Genomic DNA, 19,230 nt, shown 5'->3' on the forward strand with positions numbered 1-19,230 from the left:
AAAAAGTAACCTCTATTTTAAAACATATTCAGAAAACAGTTGCATTTCCGTTCATTGTGCTCGCACCTTCACAGCTTTATCCCGTGCATATTTTTAAATAATGTTTTTTAGTATTTACATGCAGGTTATTTAGCCATAACTTTCCTAAAGCACTTGCGAGTATGCAAGTCTGTATTAGAAATTCTGGCTCATTTCTTGCACTACGTAACATAAATTTTGTTCCTGGAAAGCAGGTGTTAATTCTTAATTGCTTAGGTTGTAACAGTTTAGAAAATGGCCATTATTCCCTTCAAACTTGACATTTTCACTTAGATAAGATCTGAATAAAACAACATATGAATCAAGAGTTACATTCATTCTAAATGTTTAGAAGTGAGTTGTTTTTTGTTTTGTTTTTTAGTTTTGTGGCTGTAATGCAAATCACTTATCTGCCCTTAAATATACTAAATGTTTTTATACCTTTATGTTTTTATTATATGCTGCTCAGTAGTGGCGTTCAAAGTCCAGGATGCTAAAATATGCCTTGTATGCTCCAGATGCCATTACATCTGGAGAATGTTGGAAGCTTCTTAATGCCATCTGTGATAAATTCACTTTTTTTGTAAATTTATCACAGATGGGATTGGCACACTGACACCAAAATATTTCTATAAAAATAATCGTTATTAAATGTATATTTTGGTTGCATTTCTGGTGGTAAAATGGTACTATGCCTCCATAATCCTGCAGATGGCGCACTCTAAAGTGCTCACATGCTGGCAAGCAGTACAGCGTTCCATGAATTAGGAGCAAATTACAAGTTTTAACGAAATCAGAAAATTCTAATCTGGAATTTATAAAATTTGGATATCCGCAATGCAGATTGAATCAGCACCTAGGTATCGTGATAACCTGGCGTGATAACCTGGCGTGACACTGGCGATTCCCATCCCGACTGGAATGTTTTTGAAAAATGCTAAAATGTTTTCAGTATTTGACTAATTCAAGTTTGAAGAGAAAAATGTGTCTTTTACGTTTATAAGTAAGCAAATGGGAAATAATGTTTGCTCTCCAGGAAAAGAAAAAATAAAATAAATTAATTAATTAAATTTTATTATTATTATTATTATTATCATTATTATTATTATTATTATTATTATTATTATTATTATTAACATCAGTGCAGGTTTACAATTTGTTTAAGTGCTTACAGAAGATTTAGGCTTGGTTTAAAGGCAGCTTAAGTAAATCATCTAGGTGTCAGAATCTTTAAAAATATACTAAAATTGATGTTTCAGGAGGTTGTAGGTTTCCGAACCTGGTTCCCTTCATTGGTGCTATATATACCGATACAATACTAATAAAAAAGACACAAAAAAATGACAAACAGCTGTATGGCTGGGGTTTCTAATGATAAATAAGTAATATTGCAATAAATGATAAATGGCCACAATGTACTTACATACTCAAGATATGTCTATTGTGACTTTCTAACACACTTTACTGTATAAACTCTTTAAGGAGGTCTGATTCAGTAAAACTGTAAAATGTACCAATTGCATTTGTAGACATTAAATATAAATATCATTAAATTAGGCAAAGTCAGAAAGGTTAAAAGTTATGTATTTTTCTGTACTGTTACCTCCAGATCATACGGAACCCGTAAAGGGACATGAAAGAAAAAGTAGAGGGAAGGGAAAAAAAAAAGGTTTATTGCAAGATCTCGCAAAACCAAGAGTGACTCTGATACTTCTGGGTCTCTTAAAGACACAAATAGGGTCCAGCCTCTGTGCTCTAGTTTTCTAAATGATCATAAACGAGACTGAATTCGTCCAACCAATCATAACACAGAAGGAGGAATTTCTTGCTTAATCTCACACAAGCATGCTAACAGTTTTAAAATTCTCACTCACTCACTGAATAAACCGCTTTATCCTGTGTACAGACTTACCAGGAGACTTTGGGCACGAAGCAGGGTACACCCTGGACAGGGTGCCAATCCATCGCAGGGCACACACACATACACACTCTTACACGCTCATTCACACTCTACTGGCAATTTGGGAACACCAATTGGTGTGATCTGCATGGCTTTGGACTATAAGAGGAAGCGGGAGTGCCTGGAGGAAACCAAGCATGGGGTGAAATGCAAACTCCATGCACACAGACCCGAGGTGGGAATCGAATCCTCGCCCCTGGAGGTGCAAGCCACCATGCCGCTTGTAATGTAAATCACTTAATTATACATAACCATAGTTTAGAGTAAGCCTAAGATTTAATAATGAATGAATATTGTGCTTAACTGTGCTAAAAACTAAACGATTTAGGTCCCACCTTCACACTCTGGGTTTCTAGTCAATTGTAGACAGGAATAAATTCTTCTAACCAATCATAATGCAAAGGGCAGGATTTCTTGCTAACAGTTTAATGGTCTTTTTTTGTATTAATTACTTTGTAATCAACAAAAACAAAGAGTATAAGTCTAGCAGTGATTTCACATCTCTGCATCTAAAGTTTTCATGTAGCAGTTGCATATATTGTACGACCTTACAGGTTGCTAAGAAGGTAAAAGAAAAAATGTTTCAAACAGTATCATGCGTTAACCATGTTCCTCTGATCACCAGAGTCTTTTGAGATTTCATGACCTCAAAAATAACAGTACAGAAAAATCTGAACAATTCAATACCTTTCTGTAATAACATTATTGTATAATGTTTCTTTAATCTCCACCTTTATATTTCCATCTCTAATTTCCATTATTTTACGTTTTTCAATCATGGTAATTAATGCTTTCTAGAATCATATGTTCTGCGCATATATGAAAGCAGGTGTTGCAATGTGTTAGCTACTGTAGTTAGTATTCTAGCCATTGTACTTACTGTAGTTAGTACATTAGCAGCAAACAAGGTTTGTTGGTGTGTACTTCAATGCTGGATGTTGCTCAGACAGAACAACAACACATTTCCTTTAAGGTTCCTTCAAGCTTTTTGTTCAGTAACTGAGTCTTGTTAAACTTTTGGCTGTTCTACATATTTAGCTAGCTAATTTGCTGACACGGTCGGTCAGAACAAGTAGTTGGGTGTGAACTTTTTTCATCTTAAATGCTGTTGGCTGGTGGGTAAATCAATGAAGTGGTTGAACTTGTCACTACCTGTTTTAGAACAAAATACATCAATATACGAAACATTCGCAGCTAAGAAGCTATATGTCACAGAGACTTTATCGCTCATATAGACAAGGTTATATAACTGCAATCAGGTGCTTCTTGGTTGATGGAGTTCCTATGACATGATTCAGTCATGAGGATGTAAAATGTATGATGTTGTTGTCGTTGTTTTTTTACCTTAGCATTGCACATAATGTCCTCAATAAAAAGTAAATTCATCCAAATATTGCTTTTCCATTCCATAACTTCACAAACTTTGGCAGATCCTCAAGATCTTAGCAAGTCTTCACCCTGACTCTCACTCCGCCACCAATCAGCCCTTTTCCAGCTCAAATCAAGAGACCTCTGAGATCACCAGAAGGTCCAGGCCTCTAGCTCCAGCACCCTGAAGTCACTCTTCTCAGACAAGCTGCAATTGTTAAAGGTGTAACATGGGCTGCTCCTGCCCACATACAGAGACTCGTCCAGCCACAGGCCAAAATGTCCACTGTCACAGAGGGAGGAAAAAACACATATACCAATCAAAATGACTGATTAAATTAAATTAATGTTATATATATTTATGAATATGTGTGTAATGTATATTTTCTAATTTGCATGAAAGTCAAATGAGTGATGTTAATGATTAATCGATTAATCGCTGTTAAGAATTTACCCCAAAAAAAGATATTTCTTTTGCATCTTATTTCTCTAAAACTCTATTATCTATTAATATGCACAACACTTGCATTAAAGGTGATTAGCAGTATTGGAAGTAGGTGTTTAGCATTTTAGTTTTTTGCTTCGTTAGTAAACATGTAAGTAATATAACAATAGATCCTTATTAATTATTAATAGTTTGTTTAAACTCTAGGCTTCATTTGTGTTACAAAACTAACTAGTTAGCTGTTTTAAACTTGGAAACTTAAACATTAATATTATTACCATTATTATTACATTATATACCTAACAGCACAGTAAAATATATATATTTTTACATATCCCAGTTACGAGGGTCAGACGGCATGTTCAGCCAGGATCCAGTCTCGTAGAGCAGCTAAGATTAAGGGCCTTGCTTAAGGGCTCAACAGTGGCAACTTGGAAGCACTGGGGCTCAAACCCCTGACTTTTCAATCAGTAACCCAGAGCCTTAACCATTTGAGCCACCAGCGATTGCACCAAGAAGATACAACTACTTGACGAGTAGCTGTTACATGATGTGATGTGATTATTAAATATGGGTGTAAACATCTGATTGCAAGAAGCTTATACCTTCCACCGCCGATAGCAAAGGAGTCGAGGTCACCTTTAATAAAGAAGGAGTTTTCACCTGTCCAGCGGAAGCACTGAGAGACAGACACAGAGAGTAAGATGTGAGAGCAAAGAGGAAGGACAGAGACGAGTGCTCAGAGGCTGAGGAAGATAAACCTAGCAGAGAGTGTGTTTTGTAGTGACATGGATAAACGTCCTATTTGAGTTACTGTATGTGACTTAAATCAAGATACAAGCAAAGTAAATAATATCATATTTTCATGTTTTTTAAATACGAAGCATTGAGTGTAACTAACTCTCATCTCTTCCTAAATCTTGGTCCATGTTTGTGAGTAAAACTGCTGGTTCCAATCACAAATAAAGGACAAATCAAGGTTGACAAATACATAAACCATAGCATGTACAAATAATATTTACAATCTTACAAGCACCTTAAAATGTCATAAACCAACCTCTGGGTCCTAAAAACCTTTTCTCCTTATAATATCTTCAAAAATAATATACGTTTAAATTAGTGCTGTCAAAATTAGTGCGTTAACGCATGCGATTAATTTAAAATATTTAACGCATTAAAAAAAATTAACGCAATTAACGCGGTTGCAGTTTTTTTTATTTCCTGTTGTGGCCGACGTGTGTTCAACGTGCAAAGAAGTATGGATAAGACCAAGGAAGGACTTTTAGACGGAAAGTTTCAGTATAAAACTCTGCCGGATGGTTCTGTGGATAAAACAAAAGTAATCTGTACATTTTGCAAAGCCGAATTTAAATACCAGAGAAGTAATTCGTCTTTGACATATCACTTAAAAGCAAAACACCCCACCGAAACAATCTTTACAGGGCCTCGCCAATGTAAATTGCATTGATTGTTTTGAAATTCAAATGACACAAATGGCACATACCTGTGTTTTTATTTCTGTAATAAATATGGCTTTCAAGCCAACAGTTAATTTGGAGAATATTGATGGTTTATTGCAGGTATATTGTTTACATGAGAAAATCTGTGTTACAAGTTAAACAAAAATTCCAATAAACAATCATATTTGAATTTAAATAGTTTCATTGTCTTGGGTTTACATTAATTATTTACATTTACATATCCAAAAAGTTTCAGTGTTTTAATTGTGATTAATCGCGATTAATTGCAAAAAATTGTGCGATTAATTAGTTAATTTTTTTTAATCGATTGACAGCACTAGTTTAAATATAAAATAGTATGTGTAACTAAATAAGGATATACTAGTGGTGTTGTGTGAGAGGTGCATTTTGGGATATCTGTGCTTTTACAGAAGATTTACCTTAAATCGAGGGTGAAGTAGGAAGAGGAAGGTCTCTCCTGTACCGTAAAAAGTGTCGCTCGGGTGTAAAGGGTGAGAGAGGAAACCACCAAACACCTGACCAGAGGGAGAGAGAGAGAGACAAGAGAATATGAAGGATATAAATTGGGTCATGCAACAGGACAATGATGCGAAGCACACCAGAAATTTTATATCAGAATGGCTGGAAAATAAAAGAATAATAAAAAAAAAAAGTTTTGGAATGGCCGATTTTAAATTCCAGACCTTGCTGTGGTGGGACCTTAACAGAGCTGTGCGAAAGTGAACCCAAACAAACCACAAGACGTAATCAGTCATACTGGAAACAATTACTTTACATTATTGCTGCAAAGAGTGGATCTACAAGCTACTGTATCGAATCAGGGGGACGTTTTGCCCACATTATTTCCTTTTAGCTTTATTTTTGTTAAATAAATAATGCCACGGTAAAAAAGTTATATGCTGTCGTTTGAGGTTGTATTTGCCTAATAATAAAACCTGCTTTAATCAAATGATACTAATCATGTTTTTTAATCATTTTGGAGCATAAGTTAAGACAGGACGTTAGCGTCTGACCTGCTCGTTACCGTCTCGGATGAGCAAGAGAACGGGCGAGTCTGAGGCACTCAGCTTCCTGTAGAGGGTTTTGAGACTGGCGCCGTTTTTGCTCGTGCTGTAGGCTAATCTCCACACGTGACCCACTGTACGGGGCGGCAGCTCTCTCGACAGCTGACAACACAACAAATAAAAAAATTACATTTTACACCAATTTGATTTTAAAATAAACACTCTTTCAGACTTCATTAGCAGTGTGTGTGTGTGTGTGTTCTGACCTCTTGAACCTGCTGTGCATTCAGTATTAGGCTCTGCTTTACGATGTCACTCAATCCGTCAGGCTCTTTGTCTATAGTGAGTGACTCCTTCACCCTGCTGTCCTCTACACACACCATCTACACACACACATACAGTTTGAATAAGAATCCAATGCATATAAACACCTGTGCACTCTTTCCTTTAAAAAAAAAAAAAAAAACACTTCCTCAGACACTCATACATACCTCCCACTCATCTCCAGTGCGCCCATCTCTGTTGAATTCCTCTTCTTCCTCTTCTCCATCGCTCAGAATCACAAAGTCGTCCTCTTCCTCGCCTCCTCCTTCCTGGATGCAAAGGCCAGGTCGGTGGTGGCTCAAGTAGGTGTACAACTCACCTGAACTGCACAGAAAAACAATATAGATTATGAAAAACCTTGAATAGAGACAATAAGGATCAAAATGCACTTTTTCTACAAATGTTCATCAGGACCTCTCAAAGTCTGGACCCCTTCAACTTAGGAATGAAATAATAAGACGTAATAATAAAGTGTATGTTTTTTACTTTGAAATAAAAATGTTATACTTACTAATTAACTGATAGTCTTGGAAAGCGTTACAGTGATCCTGGCCCAAGATTAAGGCTAATCGTAATTGTTCACCTGTTTGACATTGTTACATTTACATTTACATTTAGGCATTTGGCTGACGCTCTTATCCAGAGCGACTTACATTTTTATCTCATTAAACATCTGAGCAGTTGAGGGTTAAGGGCCTTGCTCAAGGGCCCAACAGTGGCAACTTGGTGGTTGTGGGGTTTGAACCTGGGATCTCCCGAACCGTAGTCCAATGCCTTAACCACTGAGCTACCCCTGGCCCATTGTTTCCATGGCAACATTGACAGCTAAAAGACGGCTATTCAGAAATTACCCAGTGAGCTAATTTTCAGTCCTGACATTTACATTAATCGCTTAATACGCAAAGAAAGGTCAGTTTCTGTGTCTAGTGACCACACATCTTTTTTGTGCGAAGGTGTAGGCAGCTGAATGTGTTATTTCTCACACTAGGCTGCTATGTACTTTGACTGTCCTGGGGGCTGTTCCTGTGTTGCATCCTTTGTGTGCTCAATTGTGTTATTTTTTCACAAAGCCGCGTGACAAACACACCGAAAATAGTGACACCGGCGTGACTCTCATGCATTTTGTTCATGCACATCCACATGTTTCGAGATTTACAAAGTTTGAATCGCATGGTCTTTCCTGATTTTCGTTTCTCTGAACAGCTGCTATTGAGACGTGTCTGCTACTTATAATCTGTAAAGCCTTTATAATGGCTCTAATCTGAGGTGCTGTTTGTTAATTTATGATTTCTGAGGCTGGTGACTCTAAATGAACAATGTCTTGGCAGCAGACGGAAGTTTTAGTCTTGCTTTCCTGAAAAGAGCCAGTTTCATCATGGTGCTTGATGGGTTTTGCAAATGCACTTGACTAACCTGTTCTTGCAAGAACTGTTCCAGAACAGCTGACCTTCATGTCTTAAAATAACACCTTTTTTTGTTGTTGTTTTGTTGTTGTTACTTAATTACCAAATGCCATATATGTTATTTAATAGTTTTAAAAAATCCAATATTGTTCTAATATGTATAAAATAACATCAAACTTGTGCCCAATCTTTGGTACAATAAATTGTATGAGCAATATTGTGTTCACTTTAGTTTTAGGAACACACATGCAAAGCAATTACTGCATTAATAAAACTCAATCTACACAAAAAGACTTTTGCTTATTGTCCTAAAAAGCAACTAGGGCATATAGACGTTTAGCAGAATGTTGACGATCATGATGAGAACTGCTTCAGGGCTCATGATTATAACGGCTAAAAATATCTACAACAGAACTAAACATAAGGCTTGCTTTAAGGCTTTGCCTGTTACCTCTCTCGCTGCAGGATGAACCAGGCATCTCTACACGGCATTGACTTTCCTTTTCCGAGCTCCAGCATCCCGAAACCCTTCTTCTTGATCACCTGGGGCTTCTGACGCATCCTCACAAACATCATAGTGCGTGCTGGAGGAAGCTTAGAAACTGAGTAGAGCAGCAAAATATACTGTGCATAGTGTATATACACCTTCTCTGACTACACTATTTACCTGACCGCTGCTCTTCTGAACACATCCCTTGCCTGGTGTTGAGCTCCAGCGCGAGCTGCTCCAGCTGTTGTTCGACCTCAGCCATGTCCCTGCTCTCCCCAACCTCGTCCTCCGCCGCACCGAGCGCCTCCGTATCCACCTGCACGTCCGATGTCACAGCAGTTCCCAGCGTGGACGCAGGCTCCATCTTGGATCGAGGTGTGGTGATGTGGATGCCTGGGTCTTTCATAGTTTTACCCTTCAATGCTTTCTTATGGCGTTTCCACCTGCAATAGTACAAAACAGAGGACTCACTGATAATATAACCCCAGATTTCTGTTCTTAGCTGTCAGGAAACGAAAACATGAAGCTGTTGCAGAAAGTCAGCGGCAACATATTCAAATATTGAATGTTTTTTACCAGTCTGATCTTAGCGACCTCTCAATAACAAGGTGCATTTTCATGCAGAATAGATTTTTTTTCCCAAAGGAAATCCGACTTTCCTAATAATTAATGCTAATCTTTGACCTCCACAGATCCGTAGATATTTAATTTATTCCTTTGCACATACTAAAAGCTGCCTTAACACTCCACTATGAATCTTTGGGATGTTCACATGGGTCTGACTGGTGTTCAGATAATTACACCAACAGCTACACACCTCTGAGTGGACCTGCTGAAGTGAACGTGAGAGATGTCCGAGAAGAACGTGACGGAGGACAGATTGTCCACCGGACAGGAGAAGAGATACTCCTCACAGCCGTTCTCCTGTACCAGGGGGAGGGACTTATATGGGTCAAAGAAAATTTTATTGGCTGCCACCAGGAGAATGCCAGAAACCACACCCTAGAAACAGACAGATGGGACTTTGTCAGCAAAAGCAAGAATGATTAACAGTAGCTTCACAGCAAGAACTCACTTTGCGGTCGGTGATGAAGCGACTGAACAACTTCAGACACGGCAGGTCCGTTGGCCCCCCCTCCAGTGCGCACTCGGGTGGCAGTGCCAACAGGCAGAGCTGTCCATCAGGTAATGGCACCGCCTCCACATCCTAGCAGCAAGGAACACAGGAGAATTTTTTTTTTTTTTTTATTTACACTAGGTCCACTTTTGTTAATTTTCTTAAAGAAGTATGCATTCTTTTATTAGATTATTTAATAATTACAATCAATGGATCAACTAATAACCTGTGTGATGTCGATGTGAGATGTGATTATTTTATATGCCTGAACATTTTTATAACAGTTTTAATTTGTAAAATAAAAAAAGGTAAATAAGTAAATTAATGAATGAATGAATGAATGAATACCAAGTTTAATTTATTAAGTGTAATTTATTCATACTATCTGAATCATTTATTATACATTTATAAAACTTCTTACTGTGCAGATTTGGGATGTATTTTTAAACATTTTTAGCGACAATTTAGATATAAAATAAACACACTTCATTATAAAACATTATAGAGCGTCAGAAGACTATGAACACACTGTAAAGTTAAAATCATCTGTTCCTGATTTATTGAGATTAGGTCATTCTCTTTTTTACTCAGTACCAAAGTCCACTGGCATGGTAAATCCTATTCTCTGTTCTCACACACAAATACACACACTTCCAGATTTGTGCTTGACCTAAAATCAGATGAATACCATAAAAGAATAAAACGGGAAGATATGCTCACCAGCAGCTTATCATATTCAGCATCTGTGGATGGGGACACTGGGGTCGTTGGGGTCATAGGGTCCAGTTTGGCCTCAGAAAGGTCAGAGAGCATCGAGGCAGAGGGTTTCTACAGAGATATGGGAACAACAAATGCTGAGTTTATGGCTGAGTAGATAATCATGAACTCCTGAACAATGGTGATAAATCACAGAGTGTCGTCTGGGGTAGTTTACATTTAACATGTATACAGGTTACATTAGCCTCTTTATGATTCTTTATAAGGCTTATGTAGGTAACAGGAAAGTAAGAGCATAGTTTGGTATTGAGAAAAGTCGCTGAGGGAATCGAGACGATTTAGTAGTTTCCAAACACCATTATATCTGTTTATTATTTAAAATAACAAATAACAACTTAAAATACAGTCACACATGTAACATGATACTGGTGGTTGTATTACAATGTGTTGCACCCAAAACCCCAATATGCAACATGACCTGATCTGAAAAACTACCTGCATATACCTGTTAATGCCATTGTTGTTGTTGGTGGTAGTAGTTGTGTTGCTGTTGATGGTAGTGTTTTTGTTATTGCTTTTGGCGGTGATGTCACTGGTGGTGTGCTGGTCGTGGTGTTATTGCTGGTAGTGTGGTTGTTGTTAGTCATAGTCAGGCTGATTTTGAGATAATTGGTACTGTCATTGCCAGTGTGTTTGTTGGTGGCAATGGTAGTGGCAGTGGTTTTATTGTTTGTGATGAATTGTTGGTTGTTGATGATGGGGTTGTTGATGATGAAGGTGCTTTTACTGTCGTTGCTTTTTTTTTGGTGATTAGATTTTTGTTGTTGATTTTGTTGCTAATTTTGTCATTAGTGGTGGGCTTGTTGTTAAAATTGTTGTTGACAACGGTGTTTGTTGTTACAGTAACTGTTGTGGTTTTGTTGCTTTTGGTGGTGTTTTATTGTCGTTGTTGGTGGTGTGTCTGTAGTTGGTGATGGTATTAGTTTCATTGTTGGGAGCCTTTTGGTTGTTGATGAAGGTGGTGGTCATGAGGTTATGGGTGTTGGTTCTGGCGGGACCTTTTTGGCAGTAAGGTCAAGGGTAGTAAGCTTGTAGTTTTCATGTTTGCTGTTGTTGTTGGTCTGCTTGTTATTAGTATGTTGGAATTGTTAGTGATGGTAGCGGTTCTATTGTTAGCAGTGGTAGTGGTTGGTGGTGTAGGTAGTGGTGGTGGTATAAATAAGGTTATTTGTTCTTGTGCCAGTTTTCTTGGTGGTGATGCCAGGAGGGCATACTTGTTGATGTGTTTGTTGTTATTTATAGTGGGGTGGTTTTGCTATTGTTGGTCTTGTTGCTGATTTTGGTAGTAGTAGTGTTTTTTTTTTGTTGGCGGTGGTATGTTTGTTTTTGTTAGTGGTGTTGTTGATGAGGTTTTTGTTATTCCTGGTGTTGTAATTGTTGGTGTGCTTGTTGGTGGTAGTGTTATTGTTGGTGCTGTTCTTTTTTTATTGGTGTGAGGCAGTGGTGCTGGTTTTGTTGTTGTGTTTGTCATTGGGGATGTCAACGTTGTTAATGATAATGTTGATTGATCTGTCATTGGTGGGGTTTTTGTTGTTGTTGTTGGTGTATATTATACATATAATTCCAGCTCATCTCTAACCTTAATATAAATGCCAGCTTGCGATTGTGGCTTTATTTCAGCTCTTTCTATTTTCTTCTGAGCCAACATTTCTAAGCCTTGTGCTGCAGGAATCCTGTTATTTATCATTATAAGCAAGTTCATTACAAGCAAGATGGAACACAAGACAAATGCAGCTTTTCATGAAAGTTGCTCTTCTTTCATTCCCCCAGTGACACACCATCGGTCACCACAGAACACAACAATAGCCATGGCAGCACAATACAACACAATAAACAACAAAGTACACAATAAAATCAGTGAGCATGGTGTGTACCTCTGCGATTAAGGTGGTGCCTGCTCGTCTGCCACTAAACTGAGAGGCTATACTAAAGACAGTGTCCTCATGATGAACCTGTTTAACACCACACACACAAAAACAACACACACATATATAATATTTTAGTAACTTTGGTAAATAGTTAGCAAGGCTAGGAATGTATTTCAGTAGCCCAGAAACAAAACTTGTTATTACCATTGCTTTTCATTAAGCTATAAATTAATAATAAGCTACAAGATCCACTAATGTCAATTCACTACAAAGTTTTACATTAAGATATATCCTGTGGAAGCATTATACATTGCTATACAGATACAATACAATACTTCACTCTTTAAGAGAAACATCTACATCTTGTTTCATTAATTAATTTCTCTACAAAGCTAGTTTTATTCTTTTCCGAAAGCTAGATTTGGCAGTTAGTGAGCTGTTTTAAAAACCTTGAGTGTATCATAACAAAGGTTTTGTAGGAAGCATGTTTCAGGTATTAGCATTACATACATGCAAAGCTAATTTCGATAGTAAACATTCTGTTACATAAGGCTACATTTGGCATATATGCCGCTAGATACAGAAGTTATCAAGATATTTTACAATGCTATAAAAGCACTGTACACTGCTAGGATTTCACATATCTACTATAACAAATTAATTAAAAATGGTTAAAAAAAATTAATTAAAAATGGATTTAACCATTATCAAAATGTTAAAAATGAATCTTTGTCATTACAAAGGTTGTTATACAAAGGTTGTTTCTGTAATTAGTATTACAGTCTAAAAAATTCTAGTTAGCTAGATTCTAGTTAACATTTTTACATAAAATTAAAGCTAAATTCTGCAGATCCAATACTACAGTAGATATGGGAGTTAGCAAAAGATTTAGAAAGATATGTAGATGTAAATTATAAAAAAATAATGTAGCATAGTATTTTATTTTTTTTTCAAATGACTATAGATATATGTAAAAAAGCACTATACGATGTAGCTAGCATAGAGTTCTACTTAAATTAATAATTTAATTAATCAAAGCTAGATTCTGGAATCAGGAATCAGTCTTTAGCGAAATATTTGTTCATTACAAAGGTGTTAAACAAATCTTGTTTCAGTTATTAGCATTACAGGCTATAAATACAAATTAGTGTGGTAATGTACAAAGCTAATTTCAGTTAACCACATTTTTTACATAAACCTAAACAATACAAATACTGTCCATTGCTTAATTCAGCCTTTATAATCAGCTAATCATTGAATAAAGCTAGATCCAGAAGCTTGTAATGTGTTGTGTAAATGTGGGTTCAGTATTTTAGCAAGTTGTTTCCTCACATCTATAGCCAATACTTAACAAGCTAATTTCTTTTTTATCTAAGCTACAGTTTCTCATCACTTATCATCGTGAATTATTTATTTGTAATTACCGAATCCTTTTTGGACCACAGCACTCCACTGTAAAGCTTCAGCAGGAATTTTTGAGTATCCATGAACACAAATATCTGACCGTAAACCTGTGTGAGAAAGTGCGTTCCAGCGTCGCGGCGTGTCTGTGACCTTTGACCGGCTCACTAAGTATGTACCTGCTTTCTCTATACAGGATCGGGGTGTAATCATAGGTTGTAGCATGTGTGTATGTGTGCGCGAGTGTGTGTATGCGTGTGTGTTATTTACCCCTTGCTCATCGCTTGTTCCAGATTCAGCTAATGACTGCAGCGTCTTTGTCGTTGAAATGTCAGATGGAAAAGCAGCCTCTGTGAGTAAAAACAGCTTGTTAATAATTAGCCTCTACATCCGTTTTTTGTAGTTTGTTTGGTAGCAGGGTTGTTGGTGTTGTTAGTGGAGATGTTGATGATGGTAGTAGTGGGGTTGTTGGTGGTGGAGGTGTTGATGATAGTAGTATTCAGATTGTTGGTGGACTTGTTTGTGGAGGTGATGTATTGATGATGGAACTGTGATTATTGTTGCTGCTTGTTGTAGTGTTGTAGTTTGTTTTGTTGCTGTGTTTTTGGTGATGGTTTGGTTATTGGTGACGTTTGTGTTGTAAGTCGTGGTAGTGGTGTCCTTAGTGGTGTTGATGTTGGTGACAGTAGTGTTGATGGTGGGGAGGTGATGGTAGTAGTGGGGTTGTTAGTGGTGTTATTTGTGGTGGAGGTGTTGATGGCAGTACTGGGGGTCTTTAGTTGATGCATTAGTAGTGGGGTTGTTGTTTATGGAAGTGTAGATATTGTAGTAGTAGGTATTTTTCTGTTGTTGGTAGAAGGTTTGTTTGTGAAGGTGTTGATGGTAGTTTTGTTTGTGGAGGTTTAATGATGGTGGTAGAGTTGTTGCTGAAGGTGTTGTTGCTGGCAATAGTGGGTGTTGTTGATAAAGGTGGGGTTGTTGTTGCTGTCTTCTCCTCACCTTTGAGGTAATACTGTCTGAGTTTGGGGTTGCGGATGTGATGCCGCCCGGTGTCTGTAATGTCCCGGCCTGCGTTAGCACTAACTGAGGCGTCCCATGGCCCTGTGACAAAGCCCGGAGGCTGTGTGAAGCCCGACGGCAGCCTGGTACCCAGCCTGGGGGTCAGCATTAGGGAGGGATCGATATTATAAAACCACCACAGCCAGAACGCACACTGCTGTGTGTTTCCTACAACTAGTGTTTAAAAACTTCAGTAAATTGCTAAACATTAGCAGACACTGTTTGGTAAAGGATGCATAGCGAAAGCCCTGTACACTTAAAAAAAAACAAAAAAAAAACATATATATATATATATATATATATATATATATATATATATATATTTGCACAAAACTGCACATTGTGTTGCATCTTAATTAGAAGAGAGCAATCAGTAAGTAGACTGATTCTTAAAGGCAGGATATCTATCATGATACATAGGTTTATTGGTGTGACACTTTTTGTCAAATTCAGGAAATACCTTTCATGTTGTTCATTTGATGTGGGCTGGAAGAAAACATCTGGTGTTAGTTATCAGCCCTGGCTCTATGAACGGGAAACAAACAAAGTGGTGCAAACACCACACAACAGTATTCCCGCCACTCAGCAACAAGAGGTGTGTTTTATGTGTCTATATTGATATAAGAAGTAAGGGATAGCTCAGTGGTTAAGGCATTGGACTATGAATCGGAATATGGTTTGGCCCTTGAGCAGGGTCCTTAACCCTCAAATGCTCAGATGTACTGTATAATGAGATAAAAATGTAAATCGCTCTGGATAAAGGTGTCTCCCAAATGCCTAATATAAATATAAGTCAGCTAGGCCAGTTAGTAAGTATTATTGCCTTGGCAACATGTGTTAATTGAGGCGTGTATGATCGCTGTTGTAGTATTGCTGACTAGTCCTTTTACGTTTTAAAAATTAATAATAAAAATGTTCCACAATATCCATTATACGTGTATATAATTGCAACGTGTATTGTGACATAGACCTACTTAAAATGATCCTGATATCGATATTATATCAACATATTGTCCGGCCCTAAATGTTTTAAATTAACAGTATTGAAACCCGAGCTGGTTTGAATGTAATGTTTTTTTTTTATATATAATATTATTACAACCTTTAACATCCCTCAGATCCTCTATCAGACGCCTGCTGCTTCAATCTACAGAAATACAAGTTAAGTAGTATACACAGGAGAGCTGACCTGTTCTTGACATTGCCGAAGTATCCGCCTCTCGTCTTGTCCCTCTGTTTATTCTCCATTGCTTTTGTGTTGTTTGGAGTAAAATTCAGAAGCAGGTGTTCAATGGACAAGAAAGGAGTCGAAGAAAATCACTTTTGTTTCCATCATCTTATTTCTCTTTTTATTCATCTTCCTTAGAAACAGAAACAAACTGTGAAGAAAAAAAACATGTCTATTCTATTATTATTATTATTGTACAATAGAGTAGACTTACTTAAGTCTTTATTAGGGACACTAGTAGACCCGTTTAATAATAATTTTTATCTAAACATAAAATCATGTATCAGCAGAGAAAGGTATAAAATCATTTAAAAGCTTCTGACACTATATATCGGAGAGGGAGGAAAAAATAATCTTAGTGATTTTCTTGGCATGGTGGCGTAATGGTAAGGACCATGGCCTCACATCTCAAAAGTCAAGGGTTCGATACCCTAAACAGGATAAGCCGTATGGGGAATGAGTAAGAGAGTGAGTGCCAGTGCCATCTTGCTGCCAGATGGTGCAAAAAAAAATAAAAACAAGGTCAGGCATTGCATTGTGTTATTGCTTATATCTATCTACTCTGTACAACAGTGTTGAGCAGAAAAGCAAGGAGGATGGGCTACAACAGCATTAGAGTCCACTGCCTTTAGCCAAGATCAGAAATCTGACTCCACACCAAAAAACAAAACTGTACAGCTGAAGACTGAACAAAAAAGTCCCCGGGTCTTATAGATTTTTGCAGTGGAAGTCAGGCTCGATTCCTGCCTCTGTGTGCATGGAGTTTGCATGTTCCCCCCGTCCTTGGTGGGTTTCCTCCGGGTACTCCGGTTTCCTCCCACAGTTCAAAGATATGCACGTTAGCCTAATTAGTGTTCCCAAATTGCGATGTATGTGTATGAATGAGTGTTTGAGTGTTTGTATGTCTTTGTGCCCTGCAATGGATTGACACCCTGTCCAGGGTGTACCCTACCTTGTGCCCTAAGCCTCCTGTGATAGGCTCCAGGTGATAACAAGAGTCAGTGATAACAAACCCCTGCTTACACTATGCACTAGATATATATTGACCTCATACATTATGTGACTGTTAGTAAAACGAGTACCCTAACTGTTTTCTCTCTTTCTTGCTGCTGAGGATGGCTCTGTTTAGGATTCGTGTAGGGGCCAGGGAACGGTTCCACTAAATGACCATGAAGATGAACTTGGACTCTGATGCAGGCAGCTGTTCTTGAATAACTTGTGACTGTAGTCATTCAAAAGTCTAGGACTGAAATCACCACAACCAGTTTGTACCAGACCCTTAAACAGCAAAAAAGGACCTCATGTTAAGTTTAACACCCTACAAACTTTCAAGCTTGTAGCATATAGACCATGGACTGATTTATAGTCATACTATCTGATATCACCTAAAAAAGGATGGATTCACTTGTTAAGTCTGGTTGCTCTCGGGGTTTCTTCCTATTTTCACCTCAGGGACTTTTTCTTTGCTTGGGTTGCTCATCTGGGACAATCTGATAGTTAGTTGTAGTCTATACTTTTTTCAGTATATTTTCTAACATATTTCTATAATTGTTTGTTTCTGTAAATCTGCTTTGTGACCAGTTTATACAAGAGTTTAAATAAACTCTTATACAAATACACAAAATTACATTGAAAATGTTATTAGACATGGATATAATGTTTAATGTTTATTAGACATGGTTATAATGTTATTGTTGGTCTTTCAGCTCCACAATAACTTGGCACAGGTTTTATGCCGGATGCCTTTCCTAATGCAACCCTCCCATTTTATCTGGAATTGGGGTCTGCACTGGATCCAGCGACCAGGGTTTGGACATTGGGTGGAAACTGAACCCGAACCTTTCCACCTGAATTGAAATCAGATCACTGGCCAGACATAAATTAGGTTTTATAAAGCCTTGTTACACTGTATGATCAGTAGGACATCATTTAAGATTTGGTCGCATACTTCCTGTAAAAGTGCACTGCATTAGGGATAAAATAATGACTCGACAAATAGTGCACTATACATACACTATATGGACAAAAGTATTTGGACAAATCTGTTAATTATTGTTTCAATCAGACTTGTTATCCCCAGTGAAGGGCAATGTTAATACTTCAGCATACCAAGGCATCTTGGACAACGCTATGCTTCCAACTTTGTGGCAACCACAAACAGTTTGTGCAGCTCCTGGGGAGGGCCCTTTTCTATTCCAACATAACTGTACACGAATGCACAAAGCAAGGACTGTGAAGACACGGTTTGATGAGTTCGGTGTATAAGAACTTGACCGGCTCGCACACAGACCCTGACCTCGAACCCCATTGAGCACCTTTGGAATGAACTGGAACAGAGATTGCGGACCAGGACTTCTCGTCCAACATAAGTGCCTGACCTCATAAATGCTCTACGGAATGTGTGGGTATGAATTCCCACTGAAATACTTCACAATTATTTGTATTATAATTACTGTATTTGGATACAATGTCAATGCATGTTTGGTCAAATTTAATTCTAAATATATATGTATATATAATAATAAAATAAAAATTAACATAAATAATTAATTCTTTCTCTATAAAGAAAAAAAAAATAAAAGCAATCAGCCTTCATTTTGCCCATGATGAAAATGATGAAATCCAAAAAAGGAGAACTCACCCAGCTTTGCTACTGTTTAATCAGCAACGAATAAAACAAACCATCTACATACTTCTACACTTATTTTTGTATAACAACGCAACGCTAAAACTAATAAACAGAGCAGGAACTGACCTGTCTGTTATTCAGCGCAGGTTAAAACCCAGGCTCTGACAGCGCAGACTCTCACATCATGTGTTTTCACAGGCGTATTATTGTTCCTCCTAGCCGCATTGTGACAAGTCCCGCCTCCCGCTCTCCCATTGGCTTGCACGCATAAGCCAGCCCAATGATTGGACAGTTCGCAGATCTCTCACATCATCGTCGCAACAACAGAACCTGTGGTTGTATTTTTTTTTATTTTTTTTATTATTATTCTTTAAGACAATCTTTCTTGTTTTAAGTCTCGATGGGTGCATGTACGTCACATTATTTTTTACATCGTTTTTAAACTATCAATTTATTACGATAAAAAATCCCTTTACTTGAAAGGAGTCCTGGCGGAATACAGGCGGGGAATAAACCGCATCACGAGTTTGTTGTGGTTCTGTTCCTGTGTGTCCGTCGTAGTTAGATGACGTCATCAGATAGCGACCTATCTCGTTAATCTTGCGGTTAAAAACAATTTTCGTTAGTTTATTCATATGAGCTTTTTAATATATTAATT

At 37.6% G+C, this 19,230-nt stretch overlaps 1 protein-coding gene across 3 annotated transcripts; it reads right to left on the reverse strand.

Annotated features, from left to right (window-relative positions):
- Positions 1–1,130: 1,130 nt before the first annotated feature.
- si:ch211-15d5.11 (nuclear receptor coactivator 7) lies at positions 1,131–19,059 on the reverse strand. Of its 3 annotated transcripts, none has more exons than XM_053509515.1 (16): positions 18,699–19,059; positions 15,905–16,094; positions 14,656–14,810; positions 13,927–14,006; positions 12,262–12,339; positions 10,331–10,438; positions 9,569–9,700; positions 9,311–9,495; positions 8,671–8,936; positions 8,455–8,587; positions 6,768–6,924; positions 6,543–6,659; positions 6,286–6,438; positions 5,692–5,787; positions 4,397–4,470; positions 1,131–3,632 (listed from the first exon to the last, which is right to left on the reverse strand). In XM_053509515.1, the coding sequence occupies exons 2-16, from the start codon at positions 15,961–15,963 to the stop codon at positions 3,497–3,499; spliced, it is 1,929 nt and encodes a 642-aa protein (XP_053365490.1). In that variant the 5' UTR covers positions 15,964–16,094; positions 18,699–19,059; the 3' UTR covers positions 1,131–3,496. The 3 variants fall into 3 exon arrangements, with proteins under 3 accessions (XP_053365490.1, XP_053365489.1, XP_053365491.1); XM_053509514.1 differs by having other exon boundaries at positions 18,585–19,058; XM_053509516.1 differs by lacking the exon at positions 14,656–14,810 and having other exon boundaries at positions 18,585–19,059.
- Between the last annotated feature and the right edge of the window lie 171 nt (positions 19,060–19,230).

The sequence above is a fragment of the Clarias gariepinus genome, chromosome 13 (genome assembly GCF_024256425.1).
Source record: "Clarias gariepinus isolate MV-2021 ecotype Netherlands chromosome 13, CGAR_prim_01v2, whole genome shotgun sequence".
NCBI classification, from domain to species: Eukaryota; Metazoa; Chordata; class Actinopteri; order Siluriformes; family Clariidae; genus Clarias; species Clarias gariepinus.

What these genes read in the sequence shown, in the direction of transcription:
- si:ch211-15d5.11 (XM_053509515.1), bottom strand. Translation starts at nt 15,963, where the DNA reads ATGGAGAATAAACAGAGGGACAAGACGAGAGGCGGATACTTCGGCAAT. An exon ending in CAGACAGTATTACCTCAAAG is followed by an intron (nt 14,007 to 14,655) that starts GTGAGGAGAAGA and finishes TTTTACTCACAG; the next exon opens with AGGCTGCTTTTCCATCTGAC. An exon ending in TTCAGAAGAGCAGCGGTCAG is followed by an intron (nt 8,588 to 8,670) that starts GTAAATAGTGTA and finishes AGCTTCCTCCAG; the next exon opens with CACGCACTATGATGTTTGTG.